This window comes from Anabrus simplex, chromosome 1 (genome assembly GCF_040414725.1).
Source record: "Anabrus simplex isolate iqAnaSimp1 chromosome 1, ASM4041472v1, whole genome shotgun sequence".
Classification (NCBI taxonomy): domain Eukaryota; kingdom Metazoa; phylum Arthropoda; class Insecta; order Orthoptera; family Tettigoniidae; genus Anabrus; species Anabrus simplex.
In genome coordinates this window covers 1,153,992,672-1,154,016,015 of record NC_090265.1, presented here as the reverse complement: position 1 = coordinate 1,154,016,015, position 23,344 = coordinate 1,153,992,672, and the positions used below count along the sequence as shown (strand labels likewise).

The following is a 23,344-nucleotide window of genomic DNA, read 5'->3' as shown; positions in this document are numbered from 1 at the left end:
TGTCAAAGGCTGGTGGAGAGTGTCTGCCATTATAATAAAAATTCCGCAACCTGATAGTGACCGATAGTAGGCAATGAAAATTCCCTATCCCAGTCTTCACGTGAGAAAAGACGTTTGGTGGCTTCTCTGTCGCCTTCCTAGGGTAACATTAAGAGCTATTCAATTTAATACAATCGTGCTCGCAACGTGACTACATTACCTAGAATTCTGTATACAATGTAGAATTCCATAGTGAAGCTGGGGTACATCAGCTAGTAAATTATATTAGAGTACAACAATTAAAGATGATTTGACTATAAATTGAAAGACCGTATAGTGAGAATGGATTATACAAATAGATATCAATAAATTTAGGAAATACATTAATTCTCAAAACATGGCTGATAACTAACAGGAGTACCAACTTGAAGAAAGTTAATATATTTAAAGCTTGTTGATGAATAATAGGTTTTCCAAATATAATAATTAAACCTAACAGCAATTCTGACTGTAAACATCTGCTAGATAAATGCACGGATGGGCAAATATGTGATACACATGAAAAGTATTACAAGCAATCAAGGTACATGTTTTAGAAAAATAGGTTATAAGAAATTACGTTAACATAAAGATGTGAGACGTGAAGAAAAAAAGGCATGTTCCAAGGGATCATGGCACATACTTAAAATTTATAATGATGGTAACAAGTTGCATAATAACATGAGTGCGCCTTAAGATGTGAAAAATTAATAGAAAACTAGTTACAAGGGATCATAGTACATGCTTAGGATTGTAGTGATCGTAACAAGTTCCATAATAATAATACGACACGTAAAAATGTGAAATATGAAGGGAAATCTTATACAAGATACAAAGCTAGTACAACCTATGGTATAAAGGGTCAGGATGGGAGAAAAAAAGATAACAAAAGAACACAACGCGAAGTGTACGTCAGACGTATAGAGGTTATGGTAGACGGCCATCCAGTTCCATAATTGCAATTTGACATGAGTGATCTAACTTCTCAACAAAAGTTATCTTGATTGTCCACATCGTGTAGACCACTCCCCCAACTCCCACCTAGATGCCCGTAGAAAAGAAAAGTTTACTTAAAATTTAAATAGGAAGGACTCCATGTCTCTCACCTCAAGGTGATGGGCAGAGAAAAATATAGTGCCTCGACGAGGTCCTGTGCTTATTCCAGTCTCGATTCCACCTGCCGAAATAGGCAGGGTGGCGAGAATATGTAGATGGAGAGATCATTCTAGAAAGTGTAATTCATGAAAAATAGCTGAGCTGATGACGTATTATGTCGGCGCAGGAAACAGATGAGCATCAAATATGGCGAGGAGTCAAATTTCAGCGGGAGGGAGTGGAGGATTAAATGTAAAAACATATGCAGAGTAGAGAAGAGGAGGTAAGTTCAAAAAAACTGTAAAGTCTATATATATATATATATATAACACACGAAGTAGGATGGCACAATATTTTTGCCAGTCTTGATATTTGGTTGGCATGTCTTTCTCCAAAGCACAATTAAAGAGTAATGGTAAAGGTCTATCCTCCTGTCAAAGTCTAGTTTTAATTTCAAATGGTTCAGAGAATTTCATTTCTGAATTTAACTTCGGATTTAGTATTTTTAAGGGTGATTCTGATGAGGCTAACAGGTTTTCGATGTAAACCAAATTTCTTAAGGATATGAAGAATACTATCGTGCCTTTTTAAAATCAACAAAAGTGCTGACTTTCCTAACTCTTTGATGTTTCATGATCCATTTTAGACTGATGCTTTGATCTGGATAACTTCTTCCTGGACAAGTCATCCAAGGTGAGGCCGCAAGAGGCCATTAGCAATACCCGAACAGTATTAATTGGGAATTAGCCCTGCAGATATGGCTCATCGATAACTTCCATGAATATACCAGAGAAAGCAGCTCCCTCAATGTTTGGCACTGATGGTCGTATCTTTCCGACGAGATGTTAATTTTATCTCTTTGACTTGAATCGTTGGTTGTTGCCTTGTGAGAAGAATATAAAAAGGGACTCCATGCCTATCGGAGTAGCATTTTTGATGTACAGAGAAGTCTTTAAACGCTTCGAACTTACCCTGTACTACTATCCTTCTCCTTTCTTTGACCGTTAATTTACTCCAGGTATGGGTGTTCTTTCGTAATATTTGTTCAATGATATATAGGTGATTGATATGTGTTGTTCGCTCCGCAGTGTGAATGGACTGCATGTTTTTCCTTGTGGTTGTTGGGATTATGATATGTTTGATGATACAGTCTCATATTACTACTGTGTACGTGTGCTGCCTGTTTATGTAATTCGCCATCTGATGACTGTTTGCATTTTGTGTCGGCGCGAGCTTCCACTCATTCCGTACGAAGTGTGAACCTTGATGGATTTGTGCATGAGTGCGGGATTGATCCCGTTGCTGAATTCGTTTTGACCTGCGCATGCAACTTCTGGAATAAATGAGACCTCGTTTGTGGCATTGGGGTCATGTTATATGAATTTGGATTCATCATTTAACTGACGCTGCTGCCTGTATTGTTTGCCCAACCCGGCTGTATCTGAATGTATCCACGAGTGTTAGTATGAAAGGGGAGTGTAACAAGGACGTATCAGTCAGTTGAATTTGTATTTTGATCTTGTTTCATTATTTTATTTATGTATTTTCGTATGGTGCTATTTCTTTTGCCTTCGCTCTTATCTTGGCCCCTCATTTACCTTTTGGGCCGCCATGTTTTATCTTTTGTTCATTTAGGCTATGCGCATGCTTGGGATTTTCTCCTTTGTGACATATTATCTCCTTGGTCCAGAGTCATTTCTCTTATCCCGTACTGAAATCCTACAATTTTTTTTTTTAAACTCTGGGTTTTCTCCTTGATGCGTGGGGGGTTGGAGGATCTGGGGTAATTGTTGTTAATGAGAGTGGTGTGTGGACGTTGTTGAGTGGAAATGATATGGAATATACTCATTGGAAGGAACGACCTCTCTTTTGATCTGTTGCGCCATTTGAGATTTGTAAATACTCGCACCATTTAGAAGGTATTGTACTTAATTGAGTGATCCCGTCGTATGTTTAAATATGGTTCTTTGTGACCTGATGCTCACGGAATAATGTTGTGCCAACAACTCGATCTGGACTGATTATGTATGTATGCGTCCTTTATCTTTTTTTTATTTGAATTAATTTCCTTTCCCTCTACTTTCGTTTCATGATTTGAATGAACCATTATTTCCTGTATTTTTAATTTTATTGCTTATAAATCTAGTATCTTACTATTATTGTCAAAAGGCTCGTTTCCAGTTCAGGCATGTTTGCATTCAGGCCTTTCCTAGTCGCGAACTACGCCTCAACCTTCGTTTTGTGTCTTATTGGTACTGGGATTGCTTCTGCAATGCAAGGGGTTAGGCTCAGCGTGGTAATGAATATATAGATAGGAAAGGGGTACCCAGAATGAATGTGCAAGCCACTTGCAATGCTAGTGAAGAGTTTACTAATGTGGACGTCACTTGGCCTGGTTCAGTGCACGATTCTCGAATCTGGTGAAGTTTTGATGTTTGCAAAGTAATAACAGGCAATCGTGCAAATGCCCCTCTTAGGGATGCAGGTTATGTATTGCACCATAGCTTATGACCCCGTGCCAAAATCCTGAAACCGCAGAACAAACCCCCTATAATAAGTATATTAAAAAGTGATGTTTTGGGCAGGTAAAACAACACTTTTCAGTACTTCAGAATAAAATACAATAGCCACTGAGAAAGTACCTTTAGTTATTTTAGACTGCTTCATTCTGCACAACGTAGCAAAATATCTTGGGGATGAAGATTGCAAAATTCTCGAAATTGTGATTGCTGATAAAGAGGTGGTACAAGTTGATGATAGGCGGATACACGAGAGAAAACAACAAAGAAGGGATGAAATAGGAAGGCTACTACAATGATTGTAATCTTACTTTAGTACTTGCCGAATGTGTTCCTTTTAATAATATTTTATTAGTTATAATATGTAGATAAATCATCTTATTTTTAACCCTATATTAGTCTTGTCCTTATTGTGAAGTATTTTGTTATACATATAATTATGGCCTTCAAACCGTTCTCTTAACAAGGGATTGAAACTATTTTTCGTGCCAGGGCTTAAGAGTATGTCATTCTATGTTTGGATGCTGATAATACAAATCTTTCCTTTTTTATTTTTAAAGTGAGCAGGAGAATATCATTACTGAACAATCTTTTTCCTGAAGTATGTTGGTTTTTAGTGATTTTTAAAATTTTTTACAATTAATGCTGTCACATTTAAAAATACCAACCCCTGTCTAGAAAACTACATATTTTTTACTTATACTGTTTTTAAGACAATACACGGAAAAAAGCGGACTATGGAACAGAATTCCACCCGTTTGACCTACGCTAAAAATAAAATCTGCCAGGACCATTGGATCTTCACACGGAAAGAGAAACATAAAATGAATGAATTTGAAAAATAACACACATACGGATTTAGACGTTGTTTGAACACATTTAATGTTTTGTCAATACATTTATCTCTGCTTGCTATTCTCCATTTCTTACAATAATTTATCTTCCTTCAATTCAAAACTCGCAACTATTTTAATACCACTCGGTTTTGCTACTCTACAAATGATATTTCCGCACTGGGTTCCCCCCCTCCTTCCTGTTCAACTTTCTTTCCTGGGTGCATTGTAAGTTCTTTGTTCCAGATTCTAGCGTTGGTTGTGGTGGAACATTTAAAGATGTACCTGGTCATGTGTTGATCAGGAAGACACCTCTGCTGATTTTTCTTCTGCGATATTATTAGAAATATTTACTAATGCAATTATAATTCATGTTGTACTGTAATTGTAAATATTTTAATTTTAGTAAAATTATTTGTTGTTTCACGACATTTTTCTTAACTTGCAATCTGTTTATGGATGGATTTGAGACACACTCCATTATATCCAGCAATTATTTTTCCCTCAGTTTTAGGTGGACTTGCTTGTTTCATGTTCTTTTCAAGTCTGTTTTTGCTTTGATTCTGTTGTTCTTATTTTGAATTCTTTTAGACTCTTGACCTTCGGATAATTCAATCCCAAATTTACCTCTTGTTTCCTGGATGATCACCTGCAATGCTGATGCTTTTTTATTATATTTATTGAACATCTGGTAGCTGAGATTTCGAAAATAGGGTGAGTTAAGACTTCAATACATAGGCTATACAAAACCTGACTGAAATCCATTACCATCCTCCTCCATGGTAATTAACACAGATTATTGTGGAAACAGTAACCCGCTGTTGTAACCTTCCTCACTGTGCGTCAGTTCCCAGAAGCTGTGTGTGAGCGAGCGTCATTTCACACTCGGAACATTGAGTAAAGACTCATACAGTGCAGTGAGATGTTATGCATACCGTTCATCAGTTGAGTGTTTCCCCTCTTCCACTAGCGAGTAGAAACTCCGAGTAGGTAAGCACTTCACATACAGGTACACTCTCCCACACACTGCTGTCATCAAATAAATTGTCCCTCTCATCTCTCCCCAATTCTACATTAATCTCTTTAACAAAGACATTTCTGCTTCCCAACCGGGCGAGTTGGCCGTGCGGTTAGCGTCGCACAGCTGTGAGCTTGCATCCGGGAGATAGAGTTTCGAATTCCACTGTCGGCAGCCCTGAAGAGGGTTTTCCCATGGTTTCCCATTTTCACACCAGGCAAATGCTGGGGCTGTACCTTAATTAAGGTCATGGCCGCTTCAATCCCACTCTTAGGCCATCCCTATCCCATCATTGCCATAAGACCTGTCTGTGTCGGTGCGACGTAAAGCAGATAGCAGGGGGGGGGGGGGGGGGAGGAAAAAAATCCGATTCCCAACTTAATCAGGAGGGCGAATATCAGCACTCATTGAGGGATCCTCTTGACAGATCTTCAGTCTTGATGCAGTAACTGTAGAATAAGAAGAAATCAAGATAAGATTAGGAAAATGGAAGAGAAAGATGAATACAGGTGGTAAAACACCTTAAGTATTTTCTCTCTTTGTTATATTTCATAATCATTTTAGAGGGATACAATAGGTGAGTGATATTGGCACTGGCTTCTGACCAAGGAGGTCGCAGTTCAAAACCCAAACAATGCATATAGGGTTTTGGAAATGAAATCTCACATCCCTTTGGTTTGGGTTCCACAGAAGGCAGGAGATCCCATAGATATTGATGACAACATCAGGAGTCATGTAAAGCAGCAAGTTAGGTTTGGTTGGATTCATATATTTGTCAATCTGTTAAGCAGCATTTCATTTTTTATTCTGTCAGATCTCGCTTATTTATGATTATGAGTGTTATTGAATAATCATGGTCTATTTTTGTCTTACAGTTACGCCATTCTGAAACAGAAACTGGACACAAAAACATTTGAATTGGAGCTGGTAAGGAAGAAGCTGCAACAGACAGCTCATTACCAATATAAAGAGGAAGTAGATAACCTCACTTCCACAATTGGTAAGTTTGTTGCTTAATTCCAGGTGTTTATCCATTTTTCTCATCGAACCCTCCGGCAGCATGTGAAGGATATGTCCACATTTTTGTATTTCTTTGAGAATCTCTGCACCGAATTCTTTTATATTTCATCAGTTCAAACCCTTTCACTGTGATAGTGTAGAATGTACTGGTTGTGAGGTTATCAGTTTCGTCTAAATTCATTTTATGGTTAGATAGTTATAAGGCTACAACAAGTTTTTGTGCATAATTTAGGCAACAGACACTTATTCCTTTATTTTTAGGTGTTGACACTGTACTTTGTAGTGCTATAACACCTTCCTGCTACAACAGAATATATATATGGGAAATTATATACTGGTATTGTATTTCTCCAAATTCAGAATAACCCCAAATGGAAGAAAACCCCTGCTTTTACCTTCAGAAAACTTAAATCTGGCTTAGAGAGTTCTGTATGAAATCATAATCTTATTTGTAATTAATTACAATTTTAATTTGGGGGGGTGGGGGGAAAAACAAAGGCAAATATCGTAATGGTACTGTATATGAATATATTGCTGTCTTGTTAGCGTTCCCAATCTGTCCAGTCAAATACGAATATTGCTTTCGTAGTTTTACTGTAAATCAGTGGAGCTTGGTGAGTTTTTTTTTCATATGCAACTGGCAGACACTGTGAGGGTTGTGTGATTCTGTAACACTAGCCCAATTAGGACTTATCATTCTCATGCATCATCTTGTACTCCTTTGAAAATTCTGAGAAATCCTCTTCACTGCACTACTTGCGAGCCCTCTTCCTCATCACATCTCTTGTGATGGTGCCATTCCCTCCTTGCATTTTACACGTACATAGTGACTTCTGTGAATTGTCCTTGTTGTGGGCCTCTGAAAGCTTTTCTTATATAGCACACATTTTTTTAAAGCCAAAACACTGTTCATTTCCTTCCCCCCCCCCCCTAAGATTCTTCATTACTGTCTAGAAAGGTTTCCTGCTGCTTGACCTAGCCTTTCCAGGTTATTACCAAAATTATCCCACAACTACTTTTTGGATTCAACAACTATTGTATTTTTGCTCTGTTTCTTTCATCTACATACAATTCTCTGTCTGCATCAGCCCTTGTTTGGAGCCATTTCTGATAAGCCGTCTTTTTACGTTTACAAGCTTTTCTCACTTCATCATTCCACCAGGATGTTCCCATCTTTACACACAGTCGTTCGTAGGCATTCCCTTGCTGTTTATACTACAGCATCGCTGTATGCCACCCATTCTCTTTCTGTATCCTGAACCTGCTTACTATCTGCTGTTCGAAACTTCTCACTACTTCTGTTTAATTTCCTCGTCCTGGAGATTTTCTAACCTTATTTGTTTGCAGACAGATTTCACTGTCTCTATCCTAGGCCTAGAGATACCTAGTTCACTACAGATCAGATAGTGGTCTGTATCCTCGAAGAATCTCCAAAAAACCTGTACATTCCTAACAGACTTCCTGAATTTGAAATCTGCTAAGGTATAGTCTATTTTGGATCTGGTACCCTGGCCTCCCATGTGTAGCGGTGAATAACCTTATCTTTGAAGAATGCATTCGTAACTGCTAAACCCATACTAGCACAGAAGTGCAGCAAATATTTACCATTCCCGTTAGCTTCTATATCTTCCCCACATTTACAAATCACCCTTTCGTCTCCTTCAGTTCTATTTCCAACTATCGCATTGAAATCACTCATTAGCACTATCCTATCCTTGCTGTTGACTCTGACTACGATGTCACTCAATGCTTCGTAAAACTTGTCAACTTCATCCTCATCTGCATATAATTTACAAAGTTTATTCCACCTACTCAATACTGTATAATAATTGCAATGTCTATAAATACATTACAATATGTTATCAAGGGACTAGTTTCAACCCTATGTGGGTCATCATCAGCGTAACTAACTAAGATACCCTTATGGATTTGCCAAAGTCCTAAGACAAAATTGCGTTGTGGAAATAAAAATTTAAAAGAATGAACTGTATATTTGATGCAATAATGTACATATAAAATGGTGGAGTGATGAAATGTTATAGATAAAATAATGTACTGATCCAAGAATACAAACCTCCGCTTTACCCTTACACAAAACAAACCAACAACACGCACATTTTCAACTGAGGAAAGGGCACGAAGATCGGAGCGTCTGAAGAAGTACTGGGAGGACTGCAAAGCCCGAACAGTCCCTTGAAAGAGACCTGAACGACGGACTGATTAAAGTGATCCTATGTGGTCATAAAAGAAGAATGTACTGATCAGTGACAAATAAAATGTTCAGGTTTTTACATCAATTACAATAAGACTGTAAGAATAGTATCACACAATTTTCTTTTACAGTGATGATTAAAATATGCCCTTGTTAGTGAATACTCCAAAATTGCACTTCAAAAGTGTAAAATGCCGGTTGAATGCAAAGTTCAGATACTTCTATTGAGTTATAAATTTCAAGTGCATCTTCAGGTAGAGAATTGAAAGTTGAACATTGGCGCAGAGGGTGTCCAATATTTCTGATACAGAAATGAAATGTAGATAAAACCATACGACATTCTTATAATATAATGGATTCTTGCTGTGATGTGAGGAAAATTCCCAATCCAAGTTGGAACCAATAGAACCTGATGATGAAAAAGTTAGAATTAACACGAGATATTTTAAAGGAAGGGAATGGCGAAAAACGAAGAAAGAAAACAATGAGTATTGACCTTGCGCGCAGTGTGAACAACCTGACCGGTAGAGTGCAACTAGAGGAATGAGAGTGGCATGGAATAGGACGGGAAGAAAGTTAGTGAAGGGAGGAGCAATCCAGTAGAGCGGGTGGCGTGCGAAGGGAGGGGCGGGGAAATGGGAAGTGGCTTAAGGCGGGGCCGACGGGTGGGGGGAATGATGGTGATTGTATCGTTGGAGGACCTTTAATTAGCTTAAAGATTTTTGATCCGCTAAATTGTTTTTCCGGAAATAGGTAATTAATAAATCAAATAAAATATTAGACTTTTCCGTTATTTTGTTAAGGTTATAGTTAGCATTAAAGTACTAGTGCAGATGTCCATGTCTAGTTCAGTATTAATTAATTTATGATTGTAATCGACCATATGTTGGCCAATAGCTGAAAATTTCTTATATTTGACTGCGTTGATGTGTTTCAAATATCTTATATTAAAACTTCTTCCAGTTTGCCCTACATAAGAAATATTAGTGCAGGAGTTACATTTGAGCCTGTAAACACCTGATTTTGCATACCTGTTGACCTTGTTGATGTGTGACATGTTATTTAGAATGTGTATACTGTTATTATTGGTTTTGAATGCTATTTTTACGCCTTTTTTCTTGAAAATATTAATTATCTTACGAATTTCGTTATTAAAAGTGAAAGTGGAAAAGGATTTGTATTTAGGTAGTTCTTTCTTAAATGTTGTTTTGGGACAAAATTTATGTTCATTGATAATACTTTCTATAAAGTGGCTACCGAAGCCGTTGAATTTTGCTATACCGCGAATAGTATTCAATTCAATGGAAAGATCTTTGTTGGTCATGGGTATGTTGAATGCTCGGTGAACTAGGCTATTATATGTTGCTCTTTTGTGAGGTTGGGGGCGAGTTGAATATTGACTAATAGTAACTGCGGATTGGGTGTGTTTTCTATAAATTTTATAGGTTAAAGAATCTGGATGTCTTGTGATGGTTAGATCTAGAAAGTTGATCTTTTGATCTGTTTCTGATTCCAGAGTAAATTTAATTTGGGAGTCGATGCTATTTAGCCCTTAAAGGGTGGTGGGAGCGTCTGTTGATTTTTCATTTATAATTGCTAGAACATCATCAACATACCAAGCCCAGAAGAGGATATTATCAAATTTGTTGTTAATTTTAGTGTGCTCAAGGAAATCAAGAATAATTTCCGCAAGAATACCTGAAGCCGGTGAACCCATTGGCAGACCGTTCTGTTGGTAGATGATGCCATTGAACGGGTAAAAGTTGTTTTTTACGACCAATTTAAGTAACGTAATAAAGTCTTGAATCTCTAATTTACTCAAGACTATTTTTTGTTCAGGTTATTTTCAATTATGGGAATTAACTTGGAAATTTGGATGCTGGGGTACATCTTTATAATATCAAAAGAGTGGAGAGAATAATCGGGTTGTATGCTGAACTTATTTAGTTTATCTATTAATTCATGTGTGTTTTTAATGGACTTCTTAGATAAGAATTGGTAGTTATTCCTTAAGAACCTTTGGATAAATTGCGATGTTTTGTACAATGGACTCACTCTATAATTAATGATTGGTCGAATGGGAACATCGCCCTTATGTATCTTCGGGAGAGCTCTGGCAGTAGGAAGACCTGGGTTCATACTTATAAGTTGACTTTTCTCTTGTTCACTAAGCTGAAAGTAGGTGTTTTTTAAGGCTTGTTTGAGGAGTCTTTGGACTTTTTGCATAGGATCTTTTTTAATTATGGAAAAAGAACTATCTGTGAAGATATCGGATGTTTTACTGAAGTATTCATTTTTATCGATAATTACTGTTGTGTTGCCTTTGTCAGTTTTAGTCACAATTAGATCGTTGTCATTTTCTTTTTTAGGACATGTAGAAATTTTTGCTCGGCTATTATTTTCTTGTTACTAATGTTGGCAGAAAGGTTGGGCGAGTTATTATGAGAAAGGATGTTGTTGAGCTTCTTTTTTACCTCAATTCTTAATTCATCTTGTGTATCTAATGGCATTTTTGAGATAGCTAGCTCTGATTCTGTAATCTTGTGATGGTTGAACTAATTGTATTCGAATTGGGCCAGTTATGCTTGGGTCCTTTGGCTAAAATTACTTGTTCATTTTCACTTACGGATGTCTTGGATAAATTGATAAGTGGATGGAACTGCTTGCAATTGTCTACAGGTCTGCTAAAGTATCTAATTTGATTGTTGTAAAGTTTAGAATTCTTTAATTTATTCAGTTTATGCTCTAAATTATGTTATTTTCTGGCTAAATCTTTAAATAGTTCGTGTTCAACTAGTTGATAGAAAAGTGTCCTGTGCGTATTAGAAAGTAATTTTGTTGCTGCAAGGTGAGTCTTGTATAATTTGTGATTTAGGAATGATTTTTTTTTCCAGTATAAGAATCTGATTTCGTCTTTCAACCAAATTTTATTAGTCATATTTTGAGTTTTCGTAGATTGTGACGTGAGCCGGTGTTTCTTTTTGTTGTTTCTTAGAAAGTTTGGCGTTAAATCAAATAAAATGCACTGCTTAAGGAAATCGATATCTTTGCATATCTTGGTTATTTTTAGCTTTATGCCTAGGTATTGGGAGGCTTTTTTTGTTTTGCTTCATTAGCGTCATCATTCAAGGTTATAAATTTTATTATTGATTCCGTATTGAATTAAGATTCATCATGGTGTGGGTTACTGTAGTCACGTCCTAGTTCGTGAAACATGGGCGACGACTGAGTGGCCTAGTAAGTGGTCCTGAGAGTCGGGATACCAGTTGCTGTGGAATGGGAGTGTGTATCTCGGACATATTCTGAGTCATGGCCCTCTTTGTACTCAGGCGGCTAGATCTATACAATCCACCTGTGGTCCCTAACCCGTTAGAGGATCCTATGCAAAAAGTCCTAAAACTCCTCAAACAAGCCTTAAAAAACACCTTTCTGCTTACCGAACAGGAGAAAAGTCAACTTATAAGTATGAACCCGGGTCTTCCTACTGCCAGAGCTCTCCCGAAGATACATAAGGGCGGTATTCCCATTCGACCAATCACTAATTATAGACAGAGTCCATTGTACAAAACGTCGCAATTTATCCAAAGGTTCTTAAGGAATAACTACCAATTCTTATCTAAGAAGTCCATTAAAAACGCACATGAATTAATAGATAAACTAAATAAGTTCAGCATGCAACCCTCACGTAGTGAATACACTGAGACAATTCTCGTCCTAACTCCTCCAACTCCCAAATCTACCCACATCATTCGCTCATTTACGTGCCGAACAGAAACTATGTTGTGTGCAATAGTATTCCTGATGAAGAGCCCTACCCCAGACTCTGCCCTTCCCTTTTTAACACCCTCCTATCTCTTCCTCTTTATCTCCCCTTACCTGAATATCACTTACTCCTAGCACATCCAGATGCGTCCTCTTTGCTGACTCAGCCAGTTCTACTTTCTTTCTTCCATAAGCCCCATTAATATTGATAGCCTCCCCATCGAATTCCATTTTGTTCGCCAAGTTGTTTCTTAGGAGTCCCTTGCCTGTCAATTGAGAGTGAGGCTCCGTTACTCCCATAGGTCCGAGGCTTGCTTAAAATGTTCTGAGCTCAGTAAATTCATGAAGCAGGATGCTACCTTACTTACACATAGTCCAAGTGAGGATCTCTTCTCTAACGGTTTAGGGACCACGGTGGATTGTATAGATCTAGCCGCGTGAGCACAAAGAGGGCCATGACTCAAAATATATCCGAGATGCCCACTCCCATTCCATAGCAACTGGTATCCCGACTCAGGACCACTTACTAGGCCACTCAGCCGTCGCCCATGTTTCACGAACTAGGACGTGACTACAGTAACCCACACCATGAACCATTTTAAATAGTTTTTTAATATTCATTACAGGAACAAATGCAAATACCTATTATCAATGAGTGTAAGCTATCATGTGATAAGCACAAATGCAGTGCCAACACTCTAGGGGAAATGCAGTGCCGACGTACTACAGGAGAATTACTTCTCCACTTGCTACCCTGCGCTTCTATTTATGTTAATGAATCAACTTTCATCTACTCAATGAGGTATTTTATCTTTAAATACCATATTAGGGATCTTCTAAAAATAATTTTTGAAAAAGTGGGCTTAATTGAAAATAAAAAAATTATTATTGCTTGGGTAACAAAATTGATAACACAATTGAGAAATAGAAAAAGATAAACTATATTACATCGTTAAATATGGCATAGGTATCAACAGGATCAGAAAAATTCAAGTACAGTGCCATTCCTAGCTTTTATTTTGATTAATCTTGTCTGGAATGAAATTTTCGGGAACTCTCTGGAAGACAGACCAATAAAAGACACCTCACACGTCCACCTACTCTCTTTTCATACCTTAAGACTGGCGTTCTTTTTACTTCAACTGAACAGACCTTACACTCTCATTGACCTTTTCTTTTTTATAGTCTGTAATATTGACACAAGTGTAGCAGACTAATATAACTTGGAAACAATAATCTCTAACCCATGGGTAAATAATGCAAATATCAATTATTATTATTATTATTATTTTTATTATTATTATTGTGTATTGTGAGGTGTGGCAGTGAAGTTGTTTACATTTATTATTATTATTATTATTATTATTATTATTATTATTATTATTATTATTATTATTATTTATATTATTTATGTAGTTATGTCTGTACTTTATTTGGTAAAAATCATGATCGTATTATTTGTGAGGTTATGTCATGAAACATTTGTTGTATGTATATTAATACGAGTTTATTTCATGTAAGAACACATAATTGATAGTATATAATTTATTATTAGCTGTATATATGATGTATAAATTCACTGCAGTGTTGTGCAGCACACAGTGATATTCCAGAAGAACGCATCTTTCCACTGGAATTGTGTAGAAAAATCCTTTCATTGTAAATAGGCTATTGGAGAGACTCAAAATTACGAGAAAACATGTTGTGTCATATTTTTCTAGAAGCCTGGTTAGGCAATGTATATAAAGAGGCAGTCTTGAGAGTTGTTGTTTCAACAAGAGTTATGAGTGCAAGTCGCTAATCGAGTATGTGAATTTGTTACGGTGGTAGTTGGTTGACATGCAGGTGTTGCAGTTCTTAGTCTTCATAGTAGTGTTATGTTCATGATGGCATTTTATTAGTTTGTGTGTGTATAATGTCTAAATAATTTGTAAATAAAACGGTTTTCACAATTGACAGCATTTCATGTGTGCGTCTTTGTGGCTACAACAATATACAGTAAATGTATATTAAATCATAAATTTTAAACATTTGCAAAAGGTGATAAGCCTGGTGTCAAGTGTCATAACCAAGTCAATAATATTTACAAAGATTCAAAATATATGCTCTAAATAAAGTTACACATACCTGCATTCCATTTTAAATTACAACTTTCTACTTCTGAATCGCTATCTTTCTTCTCTGATCCAGAATTTATCAAAATCTTTGCAATGTCATTACTGGACAACCTGCTGCCTGCCATTTTACTCAGAGCTCTGTCTGACAGCAACCAATTACCACATGTTTACGAACAACACAAGTAGTTTCCTATAGGTGCTGCAACATAGTGTATTGGTTAGTACTTGAAGCCCTATGCCACACAATGAACATCTGCTGTTTGTTTATGCTATAAATCTGCCGTAATACAAACTGTTAAATGTGGAAAGAAACGGTACTGGGCTTTGTACGTGCAGGATTGTTAGCTGAGCCAATCGGTGTTCAGGCAGTGAGGGAAAAGTGTTAACGTGTGTGTGTGGGGGGGTTAAATAATTCAACAACTTGTGCCATTATGGTTGTCTTATTATGTGCTCCTTGTCTTGATGCTGTTTCGCTATATAAATATTAACAACTGGTTGTCTTATTATGTGTTGATAGAACTGGGCCTAAAATTAGTTATTGTAATCATGCATTTGTTAGGTGATTTCCTTGTCTTTGATGGGTAATGTGTGTAGTGGTGATGCTATGGTGCTTTTAACCTCACTTTGAAGTATTTATCCATTTTATTTAGTTGATCTTATTATAGCAAATTGATACTAATGAGAATTTGGAGTTCTTATTCATTAAGTATAAGGATGATTGGATAATGGCAGCAAGTTGAACTAAAGAGTCGTTATGCATGTGCAGATGCCACTTCCTGTCACAAAAACTGAGCAAGTTGTTCTACAGAAGTACTCTCACACCTTCTATAAAAATAAACATTGGCTACCTCAACTGGGATTGAACTCAGGATGATTTGTTGAGAAGGAAGCCACACTTTTCAGTTTTGGCCCAGTTAATGTAACTTTAAAACTTTTCATTCTGTCAAAAAACACTAATTATAACAGACACAGCACTGCAGCTTACCTATTTAAAAAGAAACATTATTAAACACATCATTCTTTGTTTAACACGTTGAGTGCCATACGACCCCATATGGGTACGTGAGAGTAGCCAAGTTTTTGAACTTCACGTCCCCATATGGGGTCGTACGTTCGTTCTAAATCGAGAACTGTGCGAACCCATTTGGGTGCGCAGTAAATATGTGTTTCGAAGATGTATAAAGTCTCTTCCTGCCATCTGCTGGTCGTCTTATTTAAAGTACGTGCATAGTCCACCTTCCATTTCTCAATTCCTGTTTTGGCGCGACCCCATATGGGTACGTCAAGAGTGCTTTGTAGGGTGACAAAGTCATTGTCTATCTCACGCACGGGTTGTTTATGTAAGTGTGCAGTGCTGTGAGTTTCCTTTTCTTTTTTAAGTCGTTACGAGTAAATCGAGCAGTAAAAGACTTAGTGCAGACTGTCTGGACGATATATCGAACAAGTCGGATGATGTAGACGAAGTATATAGTTACAGTGATTTTGAACCCAGTATACAGCAAATATCGATCTCGCACGTTCAACCACATTCATGAATTACAGTCTTCAGCACACACTTCCCCACTGTACTCCAGGTTTCCAAGCCAGCTGTTACAACAATTATGACCGTCTTCTATGATATAGTCACTGGTTTCCCATGTGCACAACCAGCGCTGCCAGCTTCTCTTACTCAAATTGAAAGTTATACAAAAAATTTGTATACTTATTCAATATTCCGTAACTACTAATTCTTTCTATAATATTGTTCTGTTACATCCTAATTTACCAAATTCACATGATTTTCACTACTTTATATAACTATATTCTATACGAAAACTTCCTAAAATCGGAAGATCGTCATTTACAAACATTTCCTTACCTTAAATCGGAGATCGTACTTTTTAACGGCTCCAGTATGAACAAGATAACATATCTATCATAATCAACAGCATATAACGCGTCCCCGCAAAGGAAAATGTAAGTATGACCGAGCGTCGGGACAGTAACTACTGTATAAGTACGACCCCATATGGGGGCGCGTGTACGTGTACAATTCGTAATGACCAATACGACCCCATATGGGGTCGCAATATTTTACCTAATATACATAATAAGTTAACCTAATATATCATAAATACATCCTTATATCAGCGATCATTTGCTTGGTTAAGCCTGTGAACATTTTGGCACCAGGGAGTAACTCGATGTTATTAGCTCACGGCACTAGACGGCAAGCCTATGAAAATCGGTCTGGCACTCAACATGTTAAAAGTGTGAGATAGAGTTGGACACACTGTTGATCCACCATGGCAGCTATCTTTCATAATGTCCTGACTTAACGCTAACAAGTGACCTCATATTTATATTGATGCTATCAAGGCCTGTAATAATAGACATGATTATAAAGCCCAAAAGCTAAATGACCTCATGTTTATACATCTATTCACTTCATTAAGGATGGGTAGGATATTCGAAAACAAGGATGATATAGGAAGTGCCTTCCGGGTTTTCATTATCTGCAGATGAAGGTTTTTTTCATGAAGTAGTCATGTTTTAGCCATTCTAAACTCAGCAGTGTGAGGTACAAGAACAGTAAATTTATTTTGGCCGATTTGTATAGTACTGACCAAGTTGTGTGCCTTGATGGCATCGTTTATTTGATTGTGTTACACAAATGGGGTAATTGGTTTATTCCGATAAGATAAAATGAACTTTTACCCACTCAGTACATATTCTGTGCCTGCATACTTACCAAATTTATCGTGCTTTATAGGGAAATTCCAAAGACGTATTTCCTCCAGGGGCAAAATTGAAATACAGGAATTGTCACTGGAAAACAGGGACATCTAGCAACTAATTGTGAACTAATATGAGAATATCTTTAGAATGTCCAGTTCCATGGCTAAATGGTTAGCATGCTGGCCTTTGGCCACAGGGGTCCCGGGTTCGATTCTCGGCCGGGTCGGAGATTTTAACCTTACATGGTTAATTCCCTTGGCTCAGGGGCTGGATGTTTGTGTTGTCCCCAACATCCCTGCAACTCTCACACCACACAAAACACTATCCTGCCCCGCAATAAGATGCAGTTACCTACATGCGGCGGATGACGCGCACCCTCATTGGAAGGTCTGCCTTACGAGGGCTGCACTCGGCTAGAAATAGCCACAAGAAATTATTATTATTATCTGTAAAATCTTTAAAATGTTCTAGGCACACATTTGCTGTAGATTTTGCTGAATTCAGTTTAGTGGGTTACTCTGCACTTTCCAGATTATTATACGATTGGAAGTCAGAGGTACTCTTGTGTAAATTAATGTTAGAAAGTTACAAATCAGTTGATCAAATAAGTAATACAGTGTGAAATAACATATGAAATGTAATATTTTATTCCAGTCCTTTATTACTATTGGGTATTTATGCAACACATATTTTCTGATACAAACTACAGTCTTCTTGAGTCTGAAGTTACATCTGTTTATATAATATATTGAACAATTGTTTTCTGGTGATAACATTTTTTCTTAATACTGTTTAATAATGTGCTGTGTTTAGAACAACTTAAGGAGAAGATAAAGCAGTGTCAGAAGACTCTGGATGAAGCTAATCCTAAGGTAAAGAAGCTTGAGGATAAGGTGAAAAATGCTAAGGAAATCCGAGAGAAGGAGATGAAGGCTGCAGAAGATGAAGTCCAGAGGTTAACAAAGAAAGCAGAGCAGAGTAGTAATCAATGGAAGCAGAAAGAAGAGGTACTGACTCACTTTTTCAAAGTTATTTACTGGGTATTTCCTTTTCTTTGTCTGAATATCACCCCATGTATTACAGTGGAACTTCGGTTCTCTGTTTTTGGGGGGGGGACCGTGGGAAAAAGAAGTACAATATGGAAAATGGAAAATCCGGGAATGAATTAAACCATCAGCAATTTGGCTAAACATTCACAATAATTAAATATGTATAAGTATAATCTAACAAACACCCCTAAAACAAACCAAACTACAGTCCTAATGGGCCTTGGTCTACCAAGCAACCGCTGCTCAACGTGTAGGTCTGCAGATTATGAGGTCACACATGGTCAGTGTGATGAATCCTCTCAGCCATTATTCCTGGCTCTAGTCTGGAATCACCATCTCACTTTTGGATAGCTCCTCAATTAACGGTAATCACATAGGCTGAGTGGACCTAGAACCAGCCCTCATATCTGGATAAAAATGCCTGACATGGCCAGGAATCAGGAATCAGGCAAGCTAGACAGCGTGCCCAGCTTCAAACATTAGGTAATTATATGGGTTAAAAATCTTGATATTTTACATTCAGTTTTACCGGGGAAACTTCTTCAGTTTACTGTGAAATCTTTCTTTCATCTCAGCAACTTTGATCAGCTAAGCTTATCGAAAAATCTAATAAATTATGCTAAGCCAAACAAGTCGATCCCTAGTAGTCTTTGATTCTCTAATCTAATCAAATAAAGCACATCAGATACAAAAGTGCCCAACATGGTGGTGAAATTCTTTCTTTTTATTTACCGTTGTAATTTATTTGTTGTTAATTTCTGGAAATGTTATACTGCGTAAATTAGGCCTATATAGACTTTAAAGGTTATGTTGAACTCGAGAATATGGTTTTGAATGTAAGTTTCCATTCTAAAAAGAGTTCTCCAATGCACTGAATATTCAATTCTGCCCATCACTAATCGCAAACAGATTGGTAAAAGAAAAGACAAGCTCAAAACTCCAGAAATTTCGGTTTATTTCATGACCTTGTGCTCAGCTGGAAAGCGTGCTCACTGCACAAGCCAGTGCGAGTGGAAAATGATACAAACTTTTTAAATGATACGCTGTGCAAATTAAACAACTGCTGTTTTTAATAAGGACACTTTAACATTAAAATGTAAATGTAAAAATCCCTGCCTTACATTACGACCAAAACAGTAATGGCTTTGTATATGTATGGTGCAACATCTTTTCTGGGCTCGAGAACATGATCGTATCTGATCATATTAAAATACTAGATTCGTGTTAGGAAGGAGTAATTTCAATTTCTGTCTGAAAGCCCAGTGACTATATTATATAGTGCCCTGTGGGAAGTGCTGAAAGCCTGTTCGACGATACGTTAAAAAAAGTCAAAAATGAACATCTAACCCTGTATATAATATAGACGTTTGTACAAGTACCAACATTTGCCAAAACTCGTTCCGTCTTCACGTAGAGATGTCAAAATATGCTCTGTCTCCTTCCATTTCCTGTGCCCACTATCTGCTTTATGATTTCAGAGTATCCCTTAAATAATGCCAGCTGAATGCGATGCTAAGACGGTCTTTTATATATGTTCACCACCTATCTCTTTCCCAGTACAATACTTGCTCTAATTATTGCAATGATGAGACGTTAATGTCCGTTGGGATGTCGTAGCCGTCCTTTCGTGAGATACTTTTTCTAGAAAAATGCTTGATTGACGATTTAGGGTTGATGGGACTGAAATTCCTGGAGGGTTGATCTGGGAAATAGTTTCGTCGAGAAACGGATAACGCGGGATTCATGTTTGATCTTAGTCATCTTAGTTTTCTTCTGTACAGTTGCTCTTGAAGAAGCAGGTTCATCAACAGCTGACGATGATGTATTTAACAGGTCGAAACCAGTACTGCCTTTTAGTGTAATTAAAATTTTAGACACTTTGGAAAATAAAGTATTGATTAAACAATCAAAGACCGACAGACTTGAGAAAATTGAAAGGAGGATTGGAAGAACCTGCATCAACAAAATGTACCAGAAAGATGGACAGTTGCGTTTAATACCTAACAAAGTCGTGTACAAAGAGCTAGAACCCATTACAGATACTATGCATAAGAGGAGACTGGGATTCTTTGGACATATCATGAGGATGCAGGATTCGAGACTTCTGAAACAACTAGTACAACACAATCTCGTCTCAGAAAATACCACAACAGGATGTAAATGGATCAGAGAAGTAAGAGAGGATCTGAAGGAAATAGGCCTTACAACAGAAGACACCACAAATAAGATAAAATTGAATACAAAACTCAAGAATACAAACCTCCGCTTTACCCTCACACAAAACAAACCAACAACACGCATATTTTCAACTGAGGAAAGGGCACGAAGATTGGAGCGTCTGAAGAAGTACTGAGAGGACCGCAAAGCCCGAACAATCCCTTCAAAGAGACCTGAACGACGAACTGACTAAAGTGATTCTATGTGGTCGTGGAAGAAGAAGAAGAAGAAAGTATTGATTAGGTGGAAAACTCTCATCCTTCATACTTGTGTGCTCAAACTATCAATACAGACCATGAAGCTGATTATAGTAATAGGCCGTCTACAAGAAAAAGACCAGCACCAGGCCTCTCTGGAGACCATATGCCATTAATATTATTATTATTATTATTATTATTATTCGTCCATTGAACTATGCAAAAAAATAAGCACATAGTAGTGTGCAATATAATGTGGATAGACGCTAAAGAAGTTATCTAACAATATCAAAGTACAAACATGTCCTCAAGGTCACAGTGCAGAAAAATGGACCATGCGCATAATTTTACAGTAAAGGATGCAACTTTTAGCAGCTACGTAGTGTATGAGCGACTGAGTCAATCACCAGTTATTTGATGTATCCAGCACCTTCTCTATCATTTCTGTCCATGGTGTCTGACAATTTATATGAAATAATAACTTTTGATGTTATTCTATACTTCTTTCTCTCGTGACTTCTCAAAACGATTTCTTTGAAAATTCACGATATATAGAGAGGTCCTACAACAAACTCAACTACATTACGAATACACTGTGAAGCATGAAAGCTCTGAAATATGCAACATGTAACGCAGACATAACTGCGTTATATAACACATTCACACCCACCATTTTAGCTGGCTATTTAAATGGCTGGCCGAGCTATTCCAGCTGTTAGTGGCACGGCAAACAACAACAAATTATTTTCACGATAAGTTCTGAACTAAATAAGATATGACAACAACATTTTGCACATGCCTTAACAAAGTCCTCTAGTATCTCTCAAGGTGTGGTAGCTAGTGTCACACATTCCTAGGTGAATGGAAACCACACTTTCCACAAAAATAGCATGTTTCACTAATAATTTTATTTTTGAAGTAATCTTTGCACCTTCTTGAGGGGAACTGTACTTTATTCGATGGAGGAAACTTTATGCTCTTTTCTATTCCCATCTAACCTAAATGGTGGATCCTTAGCCGGTGTCCTTTTTGGCGGCAAAATCCCAGACGAGGACTTCGAGTTGATGAAGTGGATGGTGCTGAGATGTCGATGTGTATGTCGGGTTCACTATTTTCCTGGAGCAAGTTCCTAACTACTGTCTGCATGAAATTGAGGAATTTTATTGGTGTTTTTTTGTTAATTCTGAAAGAGACTAAATGTTTTGAAAAGGCGAGCAGTACAGTAAATAAAAGAAATCCCTTTTTTGCCACTTAACAATTTTCCTCATGAAAGGACAGTGCCAAGTACTGGTCTGCAGTATCAACACCATGAATGTGTTGGTTATAGTGAGTCACAGACTCTGGTTTCAGTTGTTTTTATGCAGATTTGTTTGATTCAACCATTTCTGCTGAGTGGATGGTAGTTATCATAGTAATAACCCTTTTGTCCCTCCAAGAAACAAGCAATACATCCTTGTCCCTCCTGAAAGTCATTTCCCCCATTTTGAGAATTGCCTTGTGTTCCTTTAGATCTTTTGGTACACCCTTATTTGACTGTATTGTTCCACATATGGCAGTGTTCTGTTGCCATAATTGTTTTGTAAGTCTAATGCTGTTGTAATAATTATCCATATATACTGTATACCTCTGACCAAGGTAATTTTCAAGCAGCTAAAAAACTCTACTTTGTAAATTTGCACCACTTCTATCATATATCATGAGTTTACAGATATATCCTATGTTAGACTGACAAACCATCCTCACTAAAGTGACAGGATACTTTTGAAATGATGTCATGGCATGGTTTTTGAGAAAATAGGAGTGGAGGAAATTGGATCATCTGTCCAGTACATTCTGAGAGATGTTTTACTAATGATGCTGGTAGCGAGCATCAAACCCAGGAATTGTCTCATTTCTGAAACCGTCACAAGACTCCAGGTTTGTGTAAGAGAGTGTTTATAGAAAGGATGTGGTGCAGCACTGATTACCTGACATACAGGTATTTGAGAAATTCAGCTGTGAGAAATAGGTTTACAAATGACATCCATTAGTGCTTTCTGTTTTGATACTTAGACCTGTTTTATAGTCATAAATGGGGTAGCAGGGGAGCAATATAAAGGCAAACCTTCAGGTACTGTGCATTCTGTCACGTGTCCAGGAAAATCTTTACTGTCGTCACTTTCACTTAGTTCGGGAATTTCATCACTTGAGTCTTCATTGAATAGGATGTCGGCAATTTTGTCAACACTTATCACGTCACTGCAGCAAGTCCAACGCTTTAAGTATCTCGGCAGCTTACTTGATCACAGCTGGAACAATGCTGTTGAAATTAGGTCCTGGACTGAACAGGGAAGGACTGCATTCAAGAGAATGAGCAAACATCTTTGTAGCAGAGAGTTTAAGATCACTTCAGTGTTATGTATTTATTTACTTAATGGTGTCAAGACTTGGACTCTAACAGAGAACAAAAAAAAAACTTAGATCCTTTGAGATGTACTACAGATGTCTGCTCAGAATATCATGGGATGACAGAATACATAAGATTGAAGTACTCCAACATCTGAACAAAAAAAGCTGGAGGTCATGCACA

At 37.3% G+C, this 23,344-nt stretch overlaps 1 protein-coding gene across 1 annotated transcript in view; it reads left to right on the top strand.

The window, feature by feature from the left end:
- Positions 1–23,344, top strand: part of SMC2 (structural maintenance of chromosomes 2) — a 349,885-nt gene that overhangs the window by 213,783 nt on the left and 112,758 nt on the right. The window contains exons 15-16 of the mRNA XM_067137430.2: positions 6,359–6,483; positions 18,126–18,319. Coding sequence (XP_066993531.2) covers positions 6,359–6,483; positions 18,126–18,319 — 319 coding nt within the window. The remainder of the gene's footprint in view (positions 1–6,358; positions 6,484–18,125; positions 18,320–23,344) is intronic.